Source organism: Benincasa hispida, chromosome 10 (assembly GCF_009727055.1).
Source record: "Benincasa hispida cultivar B227 chromosome 10, ASM972705v1, whole genome shotgun sequence".
Lineage (NCBI taxonomy): Eukaryota > Viridiplantae > Streptophyta > Magnoliopsida > Cucurbitales > Cucurbitaceae > Benincasa > Benincasa hispida.
The window spans coordinates 26,302,270-26,327,140 of record NC_052358.1 but is presented as its reverse complement, the minus strand read 5'-3'; the positions used below and the strand labels follow the sequence as shown (position 1 = coordinate 26,327,140).

Below are 24,871 nucleotides of genomic sequence, written 5' to 3'. Positions count from 1 at the left end.
AATGAACTAAGCAAACATTCTTCCATACACCCTTATACTATAACATTTATAATATAAAGATGATGCATCTCTATGTTTAATACATGCATAAATATAAATCTTAAATTATATGATGTATGAGCATGCTCTTATGTAATTTAAGTCATACAAACTACTATATCATAACACTTATAATATAGATATGATACAAGGTGGGCTTTCAACTATATGGCATACCACATGACATATAACCAAACATATATCCTATGTACATTCACTAATGGCTAATAGATCGGGATGAAAGACCTCAAAAATGGAAATAAAATTATACTTACATAACTCCATCGAGCAAATCGGTTCATGGCAAACCGGGTCTTGAACCGCCTGGGCGATGCCTCCCAGATCGTTTAGTAAACAGGCCAAGTATCCACGATTGTTTAGCTACGATCGAGTACCATTTACAATGCGATGAAGTAGGAGGAACTCAATTGTTTAGCACACCAAACATTAAACGCACAAGTCTAAACGATCGTTTAGACAACGACGTTGTTGTGAAGCATGATCGTATAGTCTGTAACTAAGGGATGAAGCTTGCTTAGCCATATGATCATCTAGTGCGCACGCATCAACATGCTGCCAAGTATCCCATACTCAATGATCGCTTACCCCATCGTTTACACGATCTGACCAATGCTTGGTCGTCTTCATCCTCGATGTACAGCGCAACTTTTTGCCTTGAAGACTCATCACGAGTGACTCACAGTGACTCAAACTCTTTGAATTACTGACTCGATAGCAAGTTAATACGCCAAAAAACACAGGGACCCTTACAATTAACTTTAAATGTAAAAGAATTAAATAACCAGAGGCATCATCCCAAAAAACTCCATTAATCCACATCCACAAAAGTATTTAATGATTAAATAGAATGTAGACATTATTTACCCATCAAGAATGTAAATGCTATTCTATACAACAATGGATTTGCAATATCATAACCTGACTCTAATACCAATTGAAGAAACTCTTATCAAAGAGTACCTATGAGCAGAGCAAGATCGTTCCAAATTCAGTGACAAAAATACCGCATTCACAAACATACATACAAGTTATGCATCATAATAAATTATGACATGCTATGAAAACTTAAATATAAAGAATCGAAAGACTCACCTTTGAAGAACCCTTCTTCTGTCTTTCTCTTGATCTCGTTAGGAATAGCACCTCTCGCTATCATTGTGATCGCCAATTCAATGGTCTACCAAATCTCGTTGTCGCTTACCACTGAATGGTCTTCTACACGAACAAGCAGCAAGGAGGACACCACCACTCAGTGACCTTGGTATTATTGGAGTGAGAATCCAGGAGGTATGGGCTCTGTTGGATTTGGTAGAGGGAAGGAGGAAACACAATCGTATTTAACGACCAAGCAAGTGGGAGAGTTTGTGTCTATCGTATAGACGGGTGCTTGATCATTTAGAAAAAGGTGCACGATCGTTTAGGTAATCAGGTCTAATCGTTTAGACGATTGTTTAGGTAATATCATTCTCATGCGTGATTGCTTAGTAAAAGCTACATGATCATTTAGGTCGACTGCGCGTGTACACGATCGTTTAGGAAAACTTAAGCTAGCGTGTAGGATCTCGTTAACTATACGATGGGTAGTATATAACTTTTTGAAGCAATGTTCTGATCCCTTTGCAAAATGAAAACTATTTTCATTTTATTCTTTAGTTATGAAAACTAAATGCAACCTCCCGCATTTATGTATGGTTATAGATTAAACCACCAACAATTATCTCATAATTTTTTAATTATAAATAAATATAATAACAAATTTATCATATTTATAACCTATAGTTTTAATATCACATCATATGCAATATTTAAACTATAGTCTATTTCTCTTCTACTAGATATAAATCATATTTATATCATTTAAACTATAGTCTATTTCTCAAATTTATATCAACTATATAATATACAATCGACCAGTTTAATCATATCATATATAATCAAACTCCATCTTGTCAATTTGAATACTTCAAACTGACCCAAAAACTGATTCTCAACTTGAATTCATTGAGCTACCAAAGGAACCTATGGACCTGTGGCTTAAAGCTCCAACGGTACGTGAATAGCTGACTAAACTCTTTAGCCACGAGATCCACCATCCGTTGACTGCCAGGCACTCTACTAAAGATCAATAACTACACTCTTCTCACCATAGATATATTTCTATGTCCATCGAATATAACCAATCAATAGTACAATAACCCTTCACAAATGCTCATAAGTACAGCGTGGCCAATTTACCGTTTGCCCCTATAGTTACATTTAACTCCTTAAGTACCACTGATCTCTCTAATGAACAATACAACATCCTACTATGTATGGACACCTCTTGGGTCATAAGAAGGTGTGTGGCGCCACATCGTTCAAGCCCCGAAATTAGCCCTTAAAGGAGTAATCTATCTACTTACCCTTGCTTCGGGAATGGGTGAATTCAATCTTGTGTAGCTAAGTTCTCAGCTCTCAAATCAGACGAATTCCCAAAGTGGTAGGTTTGAGTCAGAAATCTCGCCACTTGCACCCATGCAAATCAAAGGACCGCCTTCAAAGGTAGAAGTTCTCAACTCACTCAGGATTGAGGTCATGTTATCTATGGTCATCCTAGTGAAGTGAAGTCTCTATCATGAACGACATTATATAACGAGATGAATAATACTTCATGGTCTGATCTTATACAAACTCCTTTGATAGGATGTCCCCGCTCGCATGTCTCCACATGAATGATCGAGATCAGACCATTTGTAGCATGTCACAACACTTGTAACAATCTACAAAGTAGACGACATCCATAGTGTCACCAAGATAAGGTTTCCCTCCTATATCCATATACTACAGACCATTTTGATTATCACTTAAGGCATGATCTACCTGTATGTCTCCACATACATGTTTAAGTTACAACGACAACTAGAGATCTTAGTTTATTGGTTTCTGGTAAAGCAATTAAAACATCCCATGTTTTATAGACAACAGTGAAGAAAATATCATATATTATTTCATCATAATTGTTCAATACAGTGTTTACAAACTACAGGACCCAACTAGAGTTTAGGGCAGCAACTCCAACAGAATGTTCAGACAACTGCCTGCACAACTCAGACATGACTCTCTGAAACACATCTTCAATGCCCGTATGCAAGAGGGGGCATCTGTTAAATAACATGTTCTCAACATAATGGTCCACTTCAACGTGATGGAGATGAATGAGTCTATCATCAATGAGGCCAACCAAGTTTGTTTAATCTTGGAATATTTGCCTGAAAGTTTCCTACATTTCCGTAGCAATGTTGTTATGAACAAGATTGACTACAACCTTACCACTTTGCTCAATGAGTTACAGACTTTCTAGTCGTCACTGAAAAGCAAGGAACAAAAGGGTATATCTTCTTACTCTATTATAGCATTCGTTATACCTATATAAAAACGCTATAAAAAGTTTTAGATTTTTAATAAGATGGCTATCAGAACCTTAAAAAAATGCTATAAAAGTCTACCATAGCTTTTTTTGTTAGCTATTGTATCCCTTATTTCTTGTAGTGTGGAAGGAGTGAGGGTGATGGAATCTACTGGTTGATTTTTATCTTGGACATCGGCCATAGTAAAGCTCTAATACCAAATTTGGTTTTGGAAAGAAAAGCAGAGAGGCAAAGATGGATGAAGAACAACTTTAATCAATATGTTTTCTTGGTTGTACCGACATACAATGGCTCCTTAAATAGGGGGCAAGGGGAAGACTTGGTTTACCTGATCAGAGAGATTTAAGGGATGGTTAGGTGAACAAAATATTACCAGAAATATAAGGATATAACAGATCAAAACAAATAAGATAACAACATGGTGAAATAAGTACAAAGAGAAGCAGTGAAACGTCCAGTTGTAACACCACTAACCTGAGCATTGTTCAGTTCGTATAAAATATACATTCTTGATCATTAAAACAAAAATTTGAATCTCCCACTTCAAATTGTTGTACTACATGTACGTCAAGATAATATATATAGGCAAGGATCTTGTAAAATTATATATAGATAATCGTTTGGAGTAGCACGATTAATATAAAAACCTTCCATTAATGATCTTCTAAACTTGAAATGGGTGGATGACTTACTTTGATGGTAAGGCTGAATACAAAGGCCATCAACTGCAAGATTATCAATATACACACAAATTCTAAGTAAAATACCATATGAACAAAGTATAGGAATTTGAAGTGAATTTTCAATTTTCTTACCGTTGTAAATGCCAGACACAAAATAGTAAAACCAGGGAAGTTAAATGGTGCATCCTCGGATAAAAAAAGAGCTGGTAAGATTATTGATGAAAAAAGAGTTAACCACCGTAATTAATAGATAGTAAATTAGAATAATGATAATAAAAACATGAAACAAGATAAGTCCAATATAAAGCAACGTAAACATGAATCAACACAGGCCGCTCAAGTACCCAAATTGGTGTATTCGTTTTCAACCAACAGTTTAAACTTTTTGATCAATCGATGATTTAAGAATATATATGTATGATATATTAATACTCCTCTATACAAAAAACATATACATAACATCTATTACGTACATATAGCATAAGCATCTGTTACATACATATATGTAAAGTTTTATACATACATATATACATGTATATATATGTTACCTGCTAGAGGGTTAAAAACTAATGGAGATATAGCATAAGCAAAGCTTTGAATGCCTGAAAGGCAGCCTTGAGCTTTTCCCTAATGATATGTAAAGAAATGGTGAAATGAGAAAATAAAACTTTTAATAGATCATAAAAAACAAGTCATTTTCAAGTAAACTATACATTAACAATCAATATTATTTACCTGTTCATGAGACTCAACTTGCTTTGATGCAATACTGCATGCCTGTGTAAGTTTAAAAAACTTATATACATCAACAACCAAAATATTATATACATTATCATTATCATTTTATTATGATTTTTTCATTTTTTTCATTTTTAATTATGTACCATCGAACTTTGCTCACTTTAACATTAAAAAAAAAAAAAAAAAATTATATTGGAAACAAATAAAAAATTTAAATCGAACTTACCGCAGGAAGTACACACCAAGAAAGTAGAAAAAGTGAAGATGATGCATAAACAACCTACATTCATTAACATGATTTTGAATTAATGAACAATTAGAGAGAGAATAATAATGTAGTTATATTATATGTTTTGGTCCATGAATTTTTAAAATACTGCGTCGATTTAGTCTTCATATTTAAAAAAGAATAATTGTAAAGATGACAAACTAGAGATTACTATTTGCAATATAGCAATTTTTAAAAAGATTACAAATATAGCAATCATTAAAATAATATTTTCTTATTCCTTTTGTACCCTTATTTCCTCTCCTCTCCCTGTCGTGTATTATGTATTCTTTTACCTTTTTCTCCTTTTTCTCCCTATTTCTTCCCCTCTTTCCATTTTTTTTTTTAATCTATTTCTTCTCCTCTCCCTGCATGTCCTCCATTTTTTTCATGGTTAATTTTGATTTTCTGTCTTCAACTTTTTTTTATTATTTATTTTTTTATTTTTTACTTTATTTTTTATATTAAAAATTAATTAAAAAAATTTGACAAAGCTTTGTTTCAAGCCAAGGATTTGTAAAGTGCTCAATCATTTTAGCAACTGTCTCAATCCCAACAAACCAATTGTTAGATTTTATTATTAAAATTGAACATTATACCAAATTGAAATGCAACTGAAAATACTATTTTTTTTTTTTTTAAGTTTCTTAAATTTGGGATCTTTTCTAGATATCAGGAACGTCATCAGACGTACCCATTATCTTTTTTGTAGGACTTTAAAAGTATGAAATCTATTAGTAATTAACTTTTATAACTGATAGCCTGTCCTATCACTAATAGGCTTAGTCTATCAGTGATAGGGTTCCTACCACTGACAGAATACATGAATTAGTGATATGACTTAGGGAGAAATCAGTGATATCTGTGTACCAGTGATACAATGATAGAACTTAGATAGATGTTAGTGATATCAAACATAAGTATTTATTAGTGATATCAATGATAAAAATTTATCATCGATAGTCATGATAAAAGTTAATCAGTAATAGCCACTAATAGTTTTGAGTGTTAATCTTTCAAAGTTGATAGTCACTACTGAAAGTCTGTCAGTGATAACCACGACTAGTTTTCCACCATTTATAGCTTAATCTTTCAAAGTTGATGGTTTTCTTTCAAAGTTAATAAGCACTTATAGAAATTTATCATTGATAGACAACTTAGTGTGAATTTAATTAATAAAGTTGAATCTCGAACTAAAGCGTATAAGTGAGATGCCAAGAAGTTATCACTGATAGTATGTTATCAACTATAGAAGCTATCACTTATAGCATGTTATTTAGTGAAAAAAAGGAATTGCAGAAGTTACGATCGATACCATGTTATCAATTATAGAAGCTGTTGGGCCAACTTATTATTTTCAGACCCAAGTAGAGAGGACAGATTGATCCAATTTGGTGTGGTAGATGAAATGCAAGGCTGAGGAATGACCATGCATACCAGCTCTGATTGCCACACGTGAAGAAATCCATTTACTCGGTTCTGAGGTTGATTGATGAGGCTGATGGAAAAAACATCAGGTAAACAAAACTCTTTCTCTCTCTCTCTAAGCACTCAATTTCAGAAACACTCTCACCTCTCTCTAGCCCTCCAATGTTCTTAACAAAATTTACAGAGAGTGAAGAAGGAATTCAAGCATGCAATGAAGTAAAGATGAAGAGAAAGAAGATATCTACATAATGATATACATGGTTCGACAAGGTAGTGTTTACATCCACAGGAAGGGAGCTCAATCTTTATTGAAGACTACTTGAATGATAAGTATTCTTTTCTTTTTTTACAGATCTTGTACAAACTGAAAAAAATGTAAGCAATTTGAACGTAACTCATATATATAGGTTTACATTTCTGTTACAAGTTTGTTAAACAGTCTGATTGAAGAGGAAAAATATAATCGTTGAGATTATATCTTCACATCTCTACCTTAATCTCAACTTAATAGTCCCCTTCCTTCCAAATCTGAATAATTCCTACCCATTTTCAGGCAACATGAAGCCAATCTGTTCAAGACACTTGATGAGCTTGAGCTTCGAGACAGGTTTAGTAAGCATATCAGTTGCGTTCTCCGAGGTATGGACCTTTAATACTTCGATTTGTCCTTGTTCAATCCTATCTCTGACGAAATAAAATTTTATGTCTATATGTTTTGTTCTTAAATGGTATTGTGGATTTTTGGAAAGATGGATAGCACTTTGGTTATCACAGTAGATCTTAACTATTATTTGTTTGATGCTAAAGTCTTCCATCAAGCCCTTTAACCATAATGCTTCTTTTATAGCTTCAGAAAGTGCCATGTACTCTACTTCAATAGTTGATAAGGTTGTAATTGATTGTAGATTAGCCTTCCAACTTAGTAAATTAGGTCCATATAGGAAGAGTCAGTGACCTTCTTTTGTCTTGATCCCCTGCAAAATCTGAATCAACAAACCCATATAGCTCAAGTTTTATCTCTTGAACACTCTAGTAGATTAGCTTATACTGTTTAGACCAGATTAGATACCTAAGTTTCCATTTGGTAGCTTCCCTGTGTCTTCTTCTAGGATTTGACATGTATCTACTGGCTAGGCTTGCATAATAGGATAAATCAGGCCTATAGAGATCATGAGATACATCAAACTGCCTACTGCTTGACTATAGAGAACCAATTGCATCTGATTTAGGTGTTCCAAGTCAGTTTCCTTAGGTGAATTAGCTGAGGATAGTTTAAAATGATTAGCAATAGGTACAGTTACAGGTTTAGCATTAGTCACGTTGAATCTTCTGATGATTTTCTCACAGTAATTGGTTTGACTAATGCTAAATGTAGAGGACCCGTTGTCTCTATTAATTTTAATCCCAATGATTTTTTAGACTGACCCATATCCTTCATGTCAAACTCTCTCTTTAGAAGATTTTTGACATAACTTAAATCTTCTTTAGAACTCCCAGCTAGCAATATATCATCCACATAAAGAAGTAAGTACACCTTGTTCCTATATGTAGTTGAGTTCACATAGGTACAAATGTCATAGGTGCTTTTCTGAATCCCAATACTCTCAATGTAGTCATTGAATCTTCTGTACCAGCATCTAGGAGATTGCTTAAGAGCATAGATGGACCTATTTAAAAGACAGTAGAAGTCCTATTTTCCCTTTTCTTCAAAACCCTTTGGCTGAACCATGTAAATAATCTCACCTAGGTGGCCATATGGGAAAGTTGTCTTTACATCTAGTTGGTCTAATTCAAGGTTGTATTGAGCAACTAAGAATAACAAGAGTCTAATTGAGGTTTGTTTTATAATAGGTAAAAAAATCTCAGAATAGTCAATACCTTCCCTCTGTGTGAATCCTTTAGCCACTAATCTTGCCTTATATCTAGGTTTTTCTTCTTTAGAAGTGCCCTCCTTCAGTTTATAGATCCATTTAGATGCTATTGGCTTGTCCAAGTGTTATTCACACTTAGTGACACATAACTTCAATCCAATTCCTAGTATCAGGGCAGCTTACTGCCTCTTCAAAGTTAGTTGGTTCTTGGTCATTTGGAGCTATAGTTGCATATAAAACTAGGTTCATATAGTTTGTTTCGATATACCTAGCTAGAGGAACAATCACCATTCTTAGTCTGCCCCTTACTAATGAGTATTTACTCAAATCAGGTTGAGCTTCAGTATGTTCTATCAGTTGTCTTGTAGTTTCCTCTTCCTCTTTTGAATCATTGGGAGGATCATGGCTAGTAGTTTTATCTTTAGGAGCTTCCACCTCAATTCTAGTGGTTGGACTCTTAGGTATCTCAATTTTAGTCTTCTCTTTCTGCATAAACATTTCCTTTTCTCTAAAAGTGACATCCCTACTTACCTCAAATCTTTTCTCAACAAAATTCCATATTTTAAAGCCCTTTACACCTTCAGTGAACCCTAAAACATACATTTCAAAGCTCTAGACTTAAGTTTTCCCTGATTTTGATGTATGTATCCAACACATCCAATACCCTTAGGTTATTAAGATTAGGAGGATGTTTGGACCATTTTTCTTCAAGAGTTAAGAAGTTTAGGGATGTATGTGGGCACCTATTTAAGGTGTACATTGTATAGCTTGTAGCTTCAGCCTAATAATTTTCATTGAGAATGGCATCTGAGAGTAAACATCTAACCCTTTCCATAATAGTCCTATTAAGCCTCTCTGCTACCCCATTCTGTTGGGGTGTATATCTAACTGTTCTGTGCCTAGTTATGTCTGCTTCTTTACAAAATTTATTGAATTCTTCACTATAAAATTCCAACCCATTGTCTGTTCTTAGGTATTTAATTTCCTTAAAGGTTTTCTTCTCAATCATGGGTTTTCATTCTTTAAATTTTTCAAACACTTGGTCTTTTGATTTAAGAAAGAAAACTCAACTTTTCCTTGAGAATTCATCCATAAAGGAAAGTATGTATCTCGAGCCACTTAGGCTAGATGTTGGAGCTGGTCCCTATAGATCTGAGTGGATTTAGTCAAGAATTGCTTTTGTTGAATGTTGTGTTTTGGTAAAAATATGTCTTGTTTCTTTCCCTAAAACACAATGTTCACAAAAGGTTAGCTTGTCTGAAATTCTCTTAGGTAGAATTCCCTATTTAGACAAAACTTCCAACCCTTTAGCACTTATATGAGATAGCCTTTTGTGCCATATGTCAGCTTCTGTCATATCATTTGGTGTGGCAACATATGCCCCTGTTATCATCTCAAAACCTCTGACCACAAATAATTCATTAACTTTCTCCACAACAAGGACTACCTTTGAGTCTTTTAGAACCTCAAGAATTCCACCCTTACTCCTGTACTCACACTAATTGCATCAAGAATTTCTAAGAAGATTAAGTTCTTATTAAGTAGTGGAATATGTCTCACATTTCTGAATAGTTTGACAGTCTCATCCTTGAGTTTCATAGATCAGAGCCAATGCCTTCAATTTTACAGCTTTGGCTGTTCCTCATGTAAATTATTTCTCCATCAATTTCTTTGTAGGTGTTAAACCAAGGTCTCATAAGTGTCATGTAGTAGGTGCATCCTGAATCCAAGACCCAATCATGTCTCCTAAGGGGATTAACATGATTGGCCTTGTCAAGTGTTGAGGCTAGTGCATCAGAGTAGATGTAGGAGCCTTCTACAATAAAGGCTTCAGGCTGCTTGCTTTTGGACTCCTTTCCTTTCTCCTAATTCTTTCTCTTGAGAATGAAGCAGTCTTTGATCAAATGCCCCTTCTTTTTGCAATATTTGCATTTAACTTTATGTTTTGGCTTGTTTTCTTCTGAATGCTGCTGTTTTCTGTCCTTTGACTTATTTGGTTTGAAGTTTCCCTTCACAAACAACCCTTCACCACTTGGTTGTTCCTTTTTAATTGTTTGCAACTCAATTTCTCTTGTTCTTAGGGCAGAGATGATTGCATCAGTAGATATACTATCCCTTCCATACTTCAATGCATTTTTTTATTTCCATATAGGATTCTGGTAAGGAATTTAGAAGCATGTATGCCTCATTCTCATCTCCTATTTTCTCTCAAGATTCTTAAATTCAGCAACAATTCTTTTCAACTCATCTAGATTATCAAAAATTGGTTTTGATGAATCCATTTTAAAAGGAAAAATATCTCCCTAAGGTACTTTATTAGGAAGATCTTTAGTAGCATATAAGTCTTCCAATTTTGTCCAAATCCTATAGGTTGTCACTTGATCAAGGACTTGCCTTAAAACATTATCACTTAGGTTTAGGACTAACGTATAGGCTGCTAGCTCCCAATCTTTTTTCTCCTGAGTAGTAACATTGTTTGATAGAGTGGGTGGATCAAGAAGAGCCTTGTGAGCCTTTTGTTGACCAGGAATGGCTCTAATTTTAGCCGTCCAAAGGCCAAAGTCTCCCTTGCCATCGAAATTCTCCACCTCAAATCTTGCTACTACCATTTGAGTATGAATCTTGAATCTTGATTCTCCAAGAACTGAAATCTTTAAGTATCTTTTGCTCTGATACCAATTTGTTGGATGAACTTATTATTTTCAGGCCCAAGTAGAGAGGATAGATTGATCAAATTCTGTGTGGTTGGTGAAATGCAAGGTTGAGGATTGACCACGCTTACCAGTTTTGATTGCCACACGTGGAGAAATCCACTTACTCGGTTCTGAGGCTGATTGATAAGGCTGATGGAGAAAACGTCAGGTAAATAAAACTCTTTCTCTCTCTCTAAGCACTCGATTTCAGAAACACTCTCACCTCTCTCTAGCCCTCCAATGTTCTTAACAAAATTTACAGAGAGTGAAGAAGAGATTCAAGCATGCAATGGAGTAAAGATGAAGAGAAAAAAAGAGATCTATACAATGATATACGTGGTTCGGCAAGGTAGTGCCTACATCCACGGGAAGGGAGCTCAATCTTTATTGAAGACTACTTGAATGATAAGTATTCTTTTCTTTTCTTACAGATCTTGTACAAACTGAAAAAAAAAAATGTAAGCAATTTGAACGTAACTCGTATATATAGGTTTACATTTCTATTACAAGTTTGTTAAACAGTCTGATTGAAGAGGAAAAATATAATCGTTGAGATTATATCTTCAGAAGCTATTACTGATAACCACGATATAAGTGATATCAGTGACATCGAAGATAGAACTTAGTTAATATTCATATATCAATGATATTAGTGTTATAACTTAGGTAGATATTACTGATATTGGGGATATTAGTGATACCGTGATATGACTTGGTATCTCAGTATAGTTACTTATAGACTTCTCATATTTGAAAGATGTCTATCAGTTATAGCTTTATATTTTAATCTTTGAAAGATGATAGTTTTCTTTCAAAGTTAATAGCGATTGATAGAAAGCCTATATTGGTGATAGCCACTGATAGAATGCCTAATAGTGATAGCCAGTAATAACCATTGATAATCAAAGATTCATACGCGAGATGAAGTGCATAAGTGGAAAGCATTGTTTGAACCTCAACAACTTAGTTGATAATCACTGACAGCTAATTAAAGTTATTATCCACTAAATATATTTCCATCAATGATAGCAACAAAATAGTTTTTAAGTTGTTAAGTTTTCAAAATTGATTGGCACTGATAGAAGTCTAATAGTGATTGTCACTAATAACTTTAAGTGTTAATATTTCAAAGTTAATAACCACGGATAGAAACATCGGTGATAACCGTGATATAAGATTATCAGTAATAGGCACTGATAAATTTGAGTTTTAAGTTTTCAAAATTGATAATCACTGATGAAAGTCTATCAGTGAAAGCAACTGATAGTTTTCCATCATTAATATAGTTTAATCTTTCAAAGTTAAGATTCAATTATAGAAGTCTACTATTAATAACCATTTGATAGCCTTAAATATTAATATTTCAAGATTGATTTTAAAATGATCAAATACCTCAAAGACATTTTTATAGAGCCTAAAAGTGTAAGATTATGTTAGAAATGATTTTAGAGTAAAGATAAATAGACATCCTTCTGAATGTTTAGGACCAAACTTAATAAAATATACTTTCATTTTGGAAGTTGAGAAATTACCCAAAATGACCAAGATATGCTTAAAATGAGCATCTGCATCAAAGGGCAAAATGGTCAGATGTGTGTAAAAGGGTGTTTAAGAGAATATAAAGTATTAATTAAGTAAAGTGCCTACTTGTATAAAGGTTGCAAAGAGAGCTACTGAAAGCAACTTTTTATCTCCCATCACAGCTGATAAGGAAGAAGCCACAATCGTCTGCAACATTTTTATTATATAACATTATTGTTTAATAATTAATAACTAAAGTTACGAGGTTGTATTTATTTGGTATATTAGAAAGTTTCTACTAAATTCTTAAACAATGTTTAAAAGATAAATTCTACATAGTTTTGTAAGAAACTTTTCAAATCATATGCCAACACATGTATGACTCAACTAAATGTAAGGTTATACTATCCACATCGAGGTCAAAGATTCAATTTTTCTATCTCACACATATTGTTAAGGGAAAAAAAACTTTTGAAATTACATTAATGATATAGATGGAAGACTTTTGATTTATTTATGTAAAAAATGCACCTTTTTACTCCCAAAGTTTTGTGTGTATAGTTTTCATTTGGTTTTTAAATTTCATAATGTTACATTTTTTTTTCTAGAATTTTTAGTTTGGTTTTCATCTAGTCTTTATAATTCTATATTTTATATTTTCCCTTGATGAGTTAACGTTTTTTATCATTGGTGTTAATTCAAAATAAGTATGATGCGAACTTTTAAATTAATCTTAACAATGATACTAAGAATTAAAGTTAATATTAGTAAAATCTAAAGTGAAAGTATAAAAATAATTTGAAATTTATGAATCAAATGCCATAAAATTTGAGGGTGAAAACATAAAATTTTAATATTTAAGACAAAACTCAAAATCAATAGTAATAGTGTAATATTAAGTGAAAACTAAGAGTCCGAGAAACTTATTTGTTTATTTGTTTATTTGTTTATTTATTTATTTATTAGTTTATTACGTACCTGGGAAATAGCTCCCAAACCCCCAATAATTATCGATAAGCTAGCAAATTGGTCTTTGTTGGAGTGAAAACGACCCTTCAGGTAGAACTGCACCGAAAGATTGGAACCAAAATCACAGTCTAAATTTAACACGTAAGCTTGCTAATTTTAGGGATTGAATTGATATTTGCACACTTCAACTCTTCCCGCACAATGATTAAAAAATTGTAGGTGGTGTAATCCTCATTTAATAATCATTTGATTTTTTTATTTTTGTTTTTATTTTTGAATATTAAATCTATTTTATTTATATTTTTTATCATGATTTGCATCTTTTTTAAGTACAATGGTCGAATTCTTAACCAAATTCTAAAAACAAACACTATTTTTTTTCTTAAAATTTGACTTGAGTTTTTAAACCATTGGTGAAAAGTAGATGACAAAGGAAGAAATTTGGAGGTGGGAATAGTGTTCATATGCTTAATTTTTAGAAACAAAAATAAAAAACAAAATGATGACCAAATGGTGCCTTAATTTTTTTTACTCTAATACCATATTAAATTATCAATCAGCCTAAATGTTTAAGCTAGATAAATTTATTTATATTTGTTGTCGGTGAATTTAGACCTGACGAAATAGGCCCAAAACTCAGGAAAAATAAGTGAAGAATAAATGCAAGATAAAGTAGACTTAATTTAAATAAGTCAAAGTGTTAACTAATCAGTTATCATACCCAATCCTAACTTATTAGGATTAGGAAAAATACATCTCATCATTATGATAAGAAGAGAAGGTAAACTCTAACTCATTCTCTCTATAAACACATCATTATAACTCCATATGAGGTAACATGACTTGGGATCTAGATCTTAATCTAGAATCTAAACTTCTGATTTTCTCTATTATCTAATTCTCTTATTGAATTAGGCATCAAAGCTCCTTTTCTTTGTTATGTAATCCTCTCTTCCTTGAATTACAAATTTACCATTGATGTCATGTGAAGGCCAGGTGTGCTTGTGAAAATTTGGCATCAATAGTTGGCGCCCTATGTGGGAACGAGAGCGTGTTCCCTTTCTATTCCAAAATTAAGAAAATCAAGACCAAGTTGAATTTGTTCACTATCTAGCCTAAGGAAAAAAAATCTTTGTGGTAGACATTCGGAATTTTACATTCATATACTCATAAACCAAAGACAAGACAAGCCCCAAGGAGAAAAAAGTCTCTTATGGTAAAAGACATTGGGTAATTTCATGTAAACCTCAAACCCTAATTTTCTTACTTATATATGTTTACTACTGAGACTAGTATGGTGAGTAGGTTAATGTGAGAACTAATATCTAAGTGTAGGGAAGTGGTTGAAGAGTGGAATAAATGTTTAAGTTTGGAAGCTTGATTCTCAAATGAAGCTAGAAATTGGATAAGGGTTGTTAGTGTGTAACCCATGAGTTGGTCTTGTGGTAAGTATTGGAGGTGAGCCATGGGCATTGGCCTTACATTTTCATGTTAGTTGGGCTCTTAAGGAAGCCAAGTGTGGCCGAGTGAAGAGAAGCTAGGTGTTGGAATGTGCACGCCAAGAGGGGTCATATTGAATGCTTGCAACCTTATGCATAGACAAGGCATGCGGCAACCAAGTCTTGTGAGGTTAGTATGCATGCGACATTAGGGGTGTTGAGCATTGCCAAAGAGAGGACGCACGATTGATGGTACTGTGGCGTTGGCTTAGGACTAGGCATTCAGCCAGCACACGCACACAAGGGGAAGTGATGTCAAGGTTGTGCATTGAGGTGTAGCATGCGAACAAGAGCATTTGAGGTTATTGTGCGAGAGGGGGCACGCTGCTAAACAAACCTTGGGCATTGAATGGCTTTGGCTTGGGTATGCAATGTGCAAGTTTGGCAAGTGTGAGTATGGTTGTGTTGGTCAGGCCTAGTAAGGCTAGATGCTAGAGCTTGCAGTGGTGTGTAAGCCAAAAGGATGCCAAGGCACAAGGCATGTGCGTTGGAGTTGGCTTGCGTGAGAACTATGGTGTGCGTTGAACCTAGTTGAAGATATTCATTGATAGTAGGTGAAGTAATCAGCATAAAACTACTGATTAAGGGCACCGGCTATCCTAATCTCATGAGTTAGGCCCACTTGAGGTGGAGGTATCATGATAAGAATTCATGAAAGACGGTGGACGGTGATATAAAAGAGAAGATGAACTTTAAGAAGTCAGTTTGAACAATTCCTCCGTGAAAATTGAAAATTCTTGGTGTCATTAGAAATCTCTACGAGTCTAGTTTCAGAGGCCTGCTATTGAAAGAAAATCTCACTGGAATAAGGTCGGAGAAGGAAGAAAGTGACAAGAGGTTCAATTCTCGGGTGAATCTGGACCATCGATGAAGAATTGAGGCTCCAAGACGAACCACGAAGAATTTTAAACTAAAATATTAAGGTAAACTTTCTAAGACAATTGTAAATAAGTTTGTAGAAGAAAGTTTCTTGAGATAAACTTTAGAATTTGAGTTACTGATGAATTAAATCGAATATGGAATTCTGTGAACAAGCAGGCAGCTGCTTGGGTTGATTAAGCAGGCAGCTCAAAATAAGCACACGAGCAAACGAAAGGCTAAGCACTCCTATGCATTTAACCTTATGTTTGGGCTGAGAAGCCATACGTTGAAGACTAGGACGCATAAATGCTTATGTGAATGACCATGTGCGACTGAAGGAACACTTAGAGCAAGTATTGGTTGCATTGTGGGAATATGTTGATGAGGTATGTTGTTCGCATAGCAAGAACCTAAACCTCAAGGAAATTTCTAAGTGCTCGACCTATAGCTAGATATACGTTTGATTGAAAGTCTTCTAGGAAAGGCTAAACGCAAGCTTAATTAAGAGTTAGTCTCAAAAAGGAGACCATTGCTAGTAGTTAAATGTATGTTGTTATGTCCACAGGATTGACACCATTGCTAGAAGTATATCAACCTTTAAGAAGTAGCCCTAAAGTTGTGAGTGACTAAGTATTTTATTGATTTTATAGAATCCATGATTTTAAGACAGATTATTCTTATGCTAGCTATTTTACAAAGAAGTTTTCCAAGCAAACTATGAGTTCATGTTTTCCAGACGCATGTCATGTATGAAAGAATGTTATAAAATTTGTAAAACTATTTATGTGTGTTCATATGCACAAAACATGTATTAGAACCTTTAAAGACATGTTACTATGCATTCAAGTATACATGCTTTAAAGAATAAGTCTTAGTATGACTGATGTTACTTCAAGCTTGATACTGAAGGACTTGGAGAAGGTATCTAAGCTATAGTACCTAAGGTATGATGGTACTTAGTTATAACCACGTGCACAGGTAATTTGACATCAAGAGATCAAGCAAAAGGGTTCACTCTTGACTAAGGTTTGACATTGGGATTCAACCATATCAGGGTACTCTCAACTAAGGTTCGGCTTAATGACTTATGATGATAACAACTTTACATGTATAGTATTTGGAAAGTTTACATTTAAGTACAAGGTTACTGTAAAGACTTATGTTTCAGTATGATTTCTTTATTGAGACTTAAGCATGAAAATATGTTTTTCTTTATTAAGTCACTCACTGAGCTAGTAGCTTACCCCATTTTTAAATGTCTTCTTTCCCTAGGTAGTGGTCAAATCCTCCGAAGATAACTCTGCTTCTGCTATGTCACGTCAAGTCAGGAAATCTAGTGACCTATCAGTTAGGTGGTTACTGTAAATACTTGTACACATGTTGTCGTTGCATATAGGGACTAAGTTTGGAAGTTGGGACTCATGAGACTTGTGTTGTAAATTGTGTAAATGTTTTATGTTTAATGATGTTTGTTTGGCCATAGTGGCATGCAACTATGTTTGAGATTATATATTGTTATCGGATTACTTAAGTAGGTTTAGTAGGCAGTAAGTATCACAAAAGGGTTGATAATTGTTACCGTCATGTCCTTGCCAGGCTAAGAGAGTAGTCCGGGAGAGGGTGTGACATTTCAACCCCGTAGTAAAAAACCAATGAAAAGGAAAATCTAGAACTAACAAGATCATGAAATATGCAAAACATCGAGGGCTTAGAATGGAAAAAAAATAAAGCATCTTTCAATCTTGAAGATTTTGGTTGGAATATGGGATTCTAGATAAAGTTTTATTTCAAAACTTGAAATTTTCTAATCCTACAATAATAATTATTAGCGTGTTTGTTTTTATTAATGGCTAATTTAAATATGCATAGTTAATTTCTTATAGTATTTTTTTTTTTTTATCTTTGTGAAATTGTATGCTTTAAAAAAATAGTACTCCCAAATTGAGTTCCAAATGTTTAGCTTATCACAATTAAAAGTTGAACCATGAATTCCAATTTGGGAGTAGAGACTAATGTTGTGGGTAAATTTGGACGTAATGAAATAGGCCCAAAAATCAGAAAAAGATAACTGAAGATAAATACAAGATAAAGTTGACTTAATTTAAATAAGTTAAAGTGTCATCTTATCATATCTAATCCTAGAGTGTCAACTAATTAATTATCTTATCATATCCAATCCTAACGTATTAGGATTAGCAAAGATCCGTCCCATGCTTATCATAAGAGGAAAAGGTAAATTATATCTCATTCTCCCTATAAATACATCATTATAACTCCATGTTAAAGGTCGATGCAAGTAGATTAACAAGTTAAATGTTGATCCAAGCAGATCAACAAAACTAGAGGTTGATCCAAGCCGACCAATAAAACCAAAGGTCGATCCAACCCGATCAAAAAGTCCAAAGACCAATTCTCCAAAAAGATCATCAAACTCAAAAGCTGATCATCTAAGGAGATCAACAAGCTTAAAAATTAAAGTTTACTTTTCGAGAGAAAACATCAAAATATTAAATCTTATAAATTATATTCACCATGTGGAAATTAATACAAGTATATAGTTCAAATTCAACGAACCAAATTTCTTGTTGAACAACATAAAATGTGTAACACAAATTTAATAATAAAGTTTACACTAGTTGTAAATATTTGGGGAAAGAAAATGTACCTGCAATGAACCATATGTCCAACCCAAGGCAATGCTATGGAAGAAATATACAGTTGCCGTTCGTGAAAATGTCGACCTAACAACACAACATTACTCCACATAAACACATGGGGAAAATAACAAAAAGACAAATGTTTCAATTTAATCTTTCTAATTTTCTATTGATTTAAAAGTACAATGACTAAGTATAAAACCTAATTTAAAAGTTAGAGACTAAAATAGTATTCAAATTATTTAAAATTTAACCCTATTTTAATCCAATTTTAACTTTTGACCTTTCAAGTTAAATATGAATAAGAACTCTTGAATGGTAGTGTAATTAATACTCTAGATAGTTAAGGCCTCCATTTGGTTATGGTTTTTTATTTTTAAAAATATATGTTTTTGATTTCTAGATTTTAAAAAACAAAAACCATAAATGTTTAGTTAATGTTTTTGGTTTTCTATTTTTTAAAAACAAAAAACAAACACATGTTAAAATTATAATTGGCAATTGTGTTTTTATATATAAAAATTGAATCAACTATTTTTCCAAGAATTTTTTTATCAAATATACATGGTTATAAAATTATATCTTTAACTTTAACATTTTTTTCTATTAAAAAAAATCCATATTGATAAAAGTATTTTCAATATTTTATATGCATGGATTAATCACAGATCACACGAAGAAAAAAAAAGTACACATATCATTAAAATATTAGAAAATAATTTCATTTGGATTGCAACCATGTAAAACCATTAACCTAAACCTAAATTCCTTAAGATAATGTGTCATGAACAGTTATCTTTAAAATAGGACGAATTAATTATTTGTGAATTCAACATGCACACAAAACTATAATTTTCTAATTTTTAAAATAATAATTGTATTCACAGTTTTCAACCAATTAACTTTGAATTTTGAAATGGTTTGAAAAACACTTTTAAGGTATACTTTTTAAAATGAAAAATGAATAAAAATTAAATTATAAAACATGAAAAAATATATTTTTTTTTGTTAGAGTTGTATTATTGGTAATATTTGTTTAAGATGTGCTTGTTTTTCTACTGTTGGTATCGACTGGAATGTCTTAACATGTTATTTCTAATAGTCGTTGATTGATGTCAAGATGTTGTTTATTTAGATATTTTGTTTCGTTATTGAGAAGATTATGACAGTTTGTTCTCTACGATTGTGTTTCCTTTTCTGTCTAGTTCAGAATACTTCTTAGGATTTCCTTTTGCATTTTGTTCCATATTTAAGAGTGGTTGTTGTGGTTGCTAGGGTTGACAATTTGGTGATAGAAGATCTTTGTTGCTGCTATATTGCGAAAGTCGTCCAAAGTTGCAACCGTGTGACCTTCTCAGTGAAGACTGTATGTTTTCATCTCATCAATTCTCTGCTCTGGCTGAAACTGACAGAGGGGTGGAGTGGAGGATTGGACCTCTTCGGGCAATGGATCGAGTGAACGAAAGAGACTGGCTTTCTTATTATCTTATTCACTTCCTGAAAATAGGGCTATTATTTTAAGAAGTTTAGCTTTAAATGTGTTACTGTAATTGTTATGTTGCTTTACAAATAAGTACAACTTTATAATAATTTTACATTAGTGGTTTTATTTTTTTGGGGTAGACTACCCTCAAGATGTAGGTAGATTTGACCGAACTGGGTTACCAATTTCTATATCGTTTTTGTATGTTTATTTATTGGCTTTATTTGTGTTATCGTCCAAAGTGTTACAACATTGTTATCCTCTATGCCTATGATCTAGATTAACTTCTCAGTTTTATCAATTTTAAACATCATTTACCATTCAATATCATATATAAAAAGTTTTAAAAAAAAGTATAAACCCTATGGATAAAATGGGGGAAAAAATTAAATGTAAAATCAATATGCTAAGTCCTAGGATCCAAACCCAAGCATCAGGTATATCCAACGCAAGTCTTGACCGCTAGAGCTGAAGCGAATTTCTTATCAGGCCACAAATATCATAATTGTTGCATTTTTAGGAATAATAATCAAGTATATAATATTATTTTAAAAAATTGCAAACATAAACAAGTCTATCAGCGATAGACTTCTATCGTTGATAGACTCTTATAAGTGATATGGTCTATCACTGACTCCTACCAATAATATGGTCTATCACTGACTCCTACCAATAATATGGTCTATCACTGATAAACTATTTAAATTTGGCCATATTTACAATTTTTTTTACATTATGTTATATGTACTAATACTTTTGGTCTAATATTTATATTTACAACCGTCTCTTTAAAATAGCGTGATAGTTGATTTGGTTTAGTCGCTTTTGGCAACCAAGAACTAAACAAAATCAATCGATTTTTTAAAGAAGAGATCCAAATTGGTGTCAATAAAAAAAACTAATAGATTAATTTTTATTTGGTTCAGTTTAGCATCAGTTTAATTCTTGAATTTTAGTATTTTCTTTCTTCTTCCAAATTTTTATTTTTCTTTTCTCTTTTATTTTGTGGTCCATTTTACTAATTTTGAATTAAATTTGGGTCTATTTTCTGTTAGATTGAAATTGGGCATTTCTTTTTTTGTTTCGATACTTTTTTAAATAAAAAACACACATTCCATAATAATTGATTTTTTCTAAACAAAAAAATATATATGCACCATTATAATTAAAAAATGTAAGATACCTAATCTTAGAATTTATTTAATTTCAAGGATCGATATATATCTTCCGTTCGATTTGGTTTTGATTGATTTTTTCAATCAACTTATTGCATTTTGGTTTTCTTCAAATACAAATAAAGATATCCAATTTTATACTAAAAGACCAAAACCAGAGCAATAAATCAATTTGGTTTTCGATTTTTTTTTTTTTTATTACACTTCTAATTTTAAATATAATGCTTTTTTCAAAAAGAAAAAACGGAATTTGAAAACAATTTTTGGGTTTTTAAAATTTCTGAACATTTGTCAAAACGTTTTCAAATTTTTTTTTTTTAAAAAAAAACAGAATATATAATTAGATACCAAACAAACACATTTAGTAACCTTTCATTTCTTACTTTTGATTTTTGAAAATTAAAACTATTTCATCTCGCATTTCTTATAATAATTGTTAAATTTTTAACCAAATTTCAAAAACAAAAGCAACATTTTAAAAGGTAACCATTAATAAAAGGTAGATAATAAAGAAAGAAAATTGAATGTAAAAGTAATGTCTATAAACTTAATTTTTAAAAATAAAAAAAATAAAATAAAATAGTTATGAAACGAGACCTAAAAATTTAAAATCTAAAATAAATTAGTTACTAAACGACACTAAGAATGACCACAGTCTAATTCATCAACGCATTATTACTTCTATATATAAGAATAAATTTAGTTACATTTTTTTTTCGATTCAACAACATTTCGGGTGAAAATAAATCTAATTTGGGTTTCGAAATGGAGTGATTTTAATTAGTCGATTTTGAGTGTGTATGTTTCTTTGATACAATGGTTTAGGGTGATTTCAAAACAAACAACTTTAATTTGAATTTAATAATTGGTTGGTTCGTGGTCATTTTTAACTTAGCTTTGAACATGAAGTAATTGTATAATTTAATAGAAATTCGAGGTTTAAGTAAATTTTATTGAAAAGATACGAAAGTTGAGCTTAATTAATTAATTAATTACCTTCTCCTAAGCAAGGAAGTGATTTGGTTTAGGGAGGAAGTTGTTTCGAATGTTGTTGAAGCCAATTGAGAAAAGTCGTCGTCGTCGTCGCCGTCTCCTCCATATTCCATCTTAGAAATTGGATGAGATAACGAATTGTTTTGAATGGAAATACTTTCTTCTAGAAAAATTCTCATGTACAAAATTGCAATCAATGACAAACACATAGCGACCTACAATTACAACAAACAAACCCCAAATTCATTACCACAAAGCCAAAATCAAGATTCAATTCAGAATGGAAAATATGAATATTTGGATTTGTTGTGAAAAACAAAAAAATGTTTTAATAAAAGTGCATTTTCCTTTAAATACTTTTCTCAAGTCAATTTAGAAATAAAAAGCTCAATAGGTTGAGAAAATTTTTTCAAAAAGTGTTTTGATACACAAGTCTGTTCGATTTACTTCTAATTCATAATGTTTCTATGAATGCTAAATTATTATAAAAGATGACTATTTATCACAATGAACTAATAGTTTCAAATTTTCATTTGACTGTCTGATGGTAAGTAAAATGACATCAGGAGGTGGTGGTGATTTGTTGCTAGTACCAGGCGACGGTGGGGTGTCGACGTTGGGTATCAATGGGTGCTAGAAGTGGGTGGTGGCTGTTGACGGTAGTAGTCTTTATTTTTTTGTCAAAACAAAACATTTGAAAATTCAATCCAAACACAACCGAACCCTAATCAAATAAAGAACCTGAAAGATTGCAGCAATCGAAAGGAACCGAGCTGCCAAGTTTCCGCACAAGAAAGATGTCATAAAAACTCCCGATACGATTCCAAAAGCTGATATTCGTCGCTCTGCTGAAACTTTGTCCGCCTAAGACAGAAAAAAAATGATGGGTTTTTTAGTTTTCATTGCATATTCCAACTATGTTAAAATGCAATGGTTGTATGAGCAGAGATTTATTTAGTACAGCGTAAGCGAGGGCAAGGGAAATTAGAGTGCCGTGGGAGATCATGGCAATCAGCATCTTCATCACATAGTAAGCGTAGAAGAAACTTGTGGTTCTTTTATAAGCCAATATTGCTACAACATAACCAAATATTGGTAAGGGACATAATTCCAAATAGAAAGTGTTGTGTCTTTGTTGATAATAAATATTGTTCGTCCCTTGAGCAAGACTGACTTTACATGCCTATGGAGAATTAATTATTTAATTTAAATGACTAAGTGAGATTTTTAAAAAATGGAGAATAATTTTACGAAAGAAGCTTTGTCAAGTAAGTATTTGAATCTTTGATGTCTCAATAAAGTATATATGCAACTGATATTCAATAAAGTCATGTAGTTTTCTTTTTTTACATCAATTTTAAAGATAAAAGATCAAACAATTGATTGAAACATTAAGTACACGAATAATATAGTAAAAAATATTAGATCTCTTTCGGAAATTTATAGAATGAATCAGATATTTTTAGATTTTAAATCAATTTTTTTTAAAAAAATTACGAACTTAAATAAATTATATTTTCAATCTCTTCAAGAAAAAAAAAAAGAAAAAAAAAAGGAAGAAAAAGGCCAAATTTCAAAGTTTATAGATAAGTAGTATAGAACTTTTTCCCCTTTTTAATTTGAGAAGAGAACGACCACATAGATAAAACTTGAAAATGGAATGATCACTCTACAATTTAATTATTGTTGTGAAATTAAGGAGCACGACGGAAAGATAGTTATAGAGAAAATATAATATATTTATATATTTATATATTTATATAATAATATTAAATATATAAAATATAATCTAAAATAAAATAACGAAAATTATAAAATAACTAAAATTATAAAATTGGATATGAAAATTAATGGAATTTTGAAGTAGATTTCTCACCAATGTGCATTATATTGAGATCCACCACCTATTTATAGGCAAGTGGCAAGTAGGATGTGGATCTACATAGACACCAACCATGAATTATCACAATGCACATAGACAATATGAAAAATAACACATGGCTTTTAGGACTTTAAGCATTGGGCATCTGTTTTCATGATGTTTATAATATTCCCCCTTCGATGCCCATATATATATGAAATATGTCTCGTTAAAATCTTACTAGAAAAAATCTAATGGAAAAAAAAAAACTAGTAAAAGAAAAAGAGTACATATTTCATATAATATATACTCCTAAAAGAATACAATATATTTACTCCCCCTCACGAAAACATCACTTAAGATCTCTGAGTTGCCTCATTCAAATGTTGTGCACCGATTTTTCAAAAGTTTCGATTGGTAATGCCTTTGTAAATAAGTCTATTCGGTTATCCTTCGAACAAACTTATTGTACAGTGATGTCACCATTTTCTTCAAGATCATGAGTGTAGAAAAGTTTCTGTGAAATATGTTTTGTTCTATCTCCTTTAATATATCATCTTTTGATTTGGGTTATGCAAGTTGTGTTGTCTTTATATAATATTGTTGGAAGATTTTTATTAGAAAACAAGCCACATGTTTCACGAATGTGTCGAGTCATTGACCTTAGCCATACACATTTTTTACTAGCCTCGTGAATTGCA

At 32.2% G+C, this 24,871-nt stretch overlaps 1 protein-coding gene across 6 annotated transcripts in view; it reads right to left on the bottom strand.

Annotated features, from left to right (window-relative positions):
- Positions 1 to 3,043: 3,043 nt before the first annotated feature.
- LOC120088371 (hippocampus abundant transcript-like protein 1) overlaps positions 3,044 to 24,871 on the bottom strand; it is a 36,097-nt gene continuing 14,269 nt past the window's right edge. For 3 of the 6 annotated variants that reach the window (XM_039045602.1, XM_039045604.1, XM_039045607.1), the window contains 12 exons: positions 23,271 to 23,383; positions 23,051 to 23,173; positions 22,313 to 22,524; positions 18,667 to 18,742; positions 13,651 to 13,737; positions 12,799 to 12,879; positions 12,684 to 12,716; positions 5,118 to 5,171; positions 4,886 to 4,927; positions 4,699 to 4,777; positions 4,283 to 4,353; positions 3,961 to 4,192 (listed from right to left, as the gene is read on the bottom strand). In XM_039045602.1, coding sequence (XP_038901530.1) covers positions 4,121 to 4,192; positions 4,283 to 4,353; positions 4,699 to 4,777; positions 4,886 to 4,927; positions 5,118 to 5,171; positions 12,684 to 12,716; positions 12,799 to 12,879; positions 13,651 to 13,737; positions 18,667 to 18,742; positions 22,313 to 22,524; positions 23,051 to 23,173; positions 23,271 to 23,383 — 1,043 coding nt within the window. In that variant the 3' untranslated portion in view covers positions 3,961 to 4,120. Of the gene's footprint in view, positions 3,320 to 3,358; positions 3,796 to 3,960; positions 4,193 to 4,282; positions 4,354 to 4,698; positions 4,778 to 4,885; positions 4,928 to 5,117; positions 5,172 to 12,683; positions 12,717 to 12,798; positions 12,880 to 13,650; positions 13,738 to 18,666; positions 18,743 to 22,312; positions 22,525 to 23,050; positions 23,174 to 23,270; positions 23,384 to 24,871 lie in introns of those variants that run through there. The other 3 variants (XM_039045605.1, XM_039045603.1, XM_039045606.1) reach the window with 3 other exon arrangements.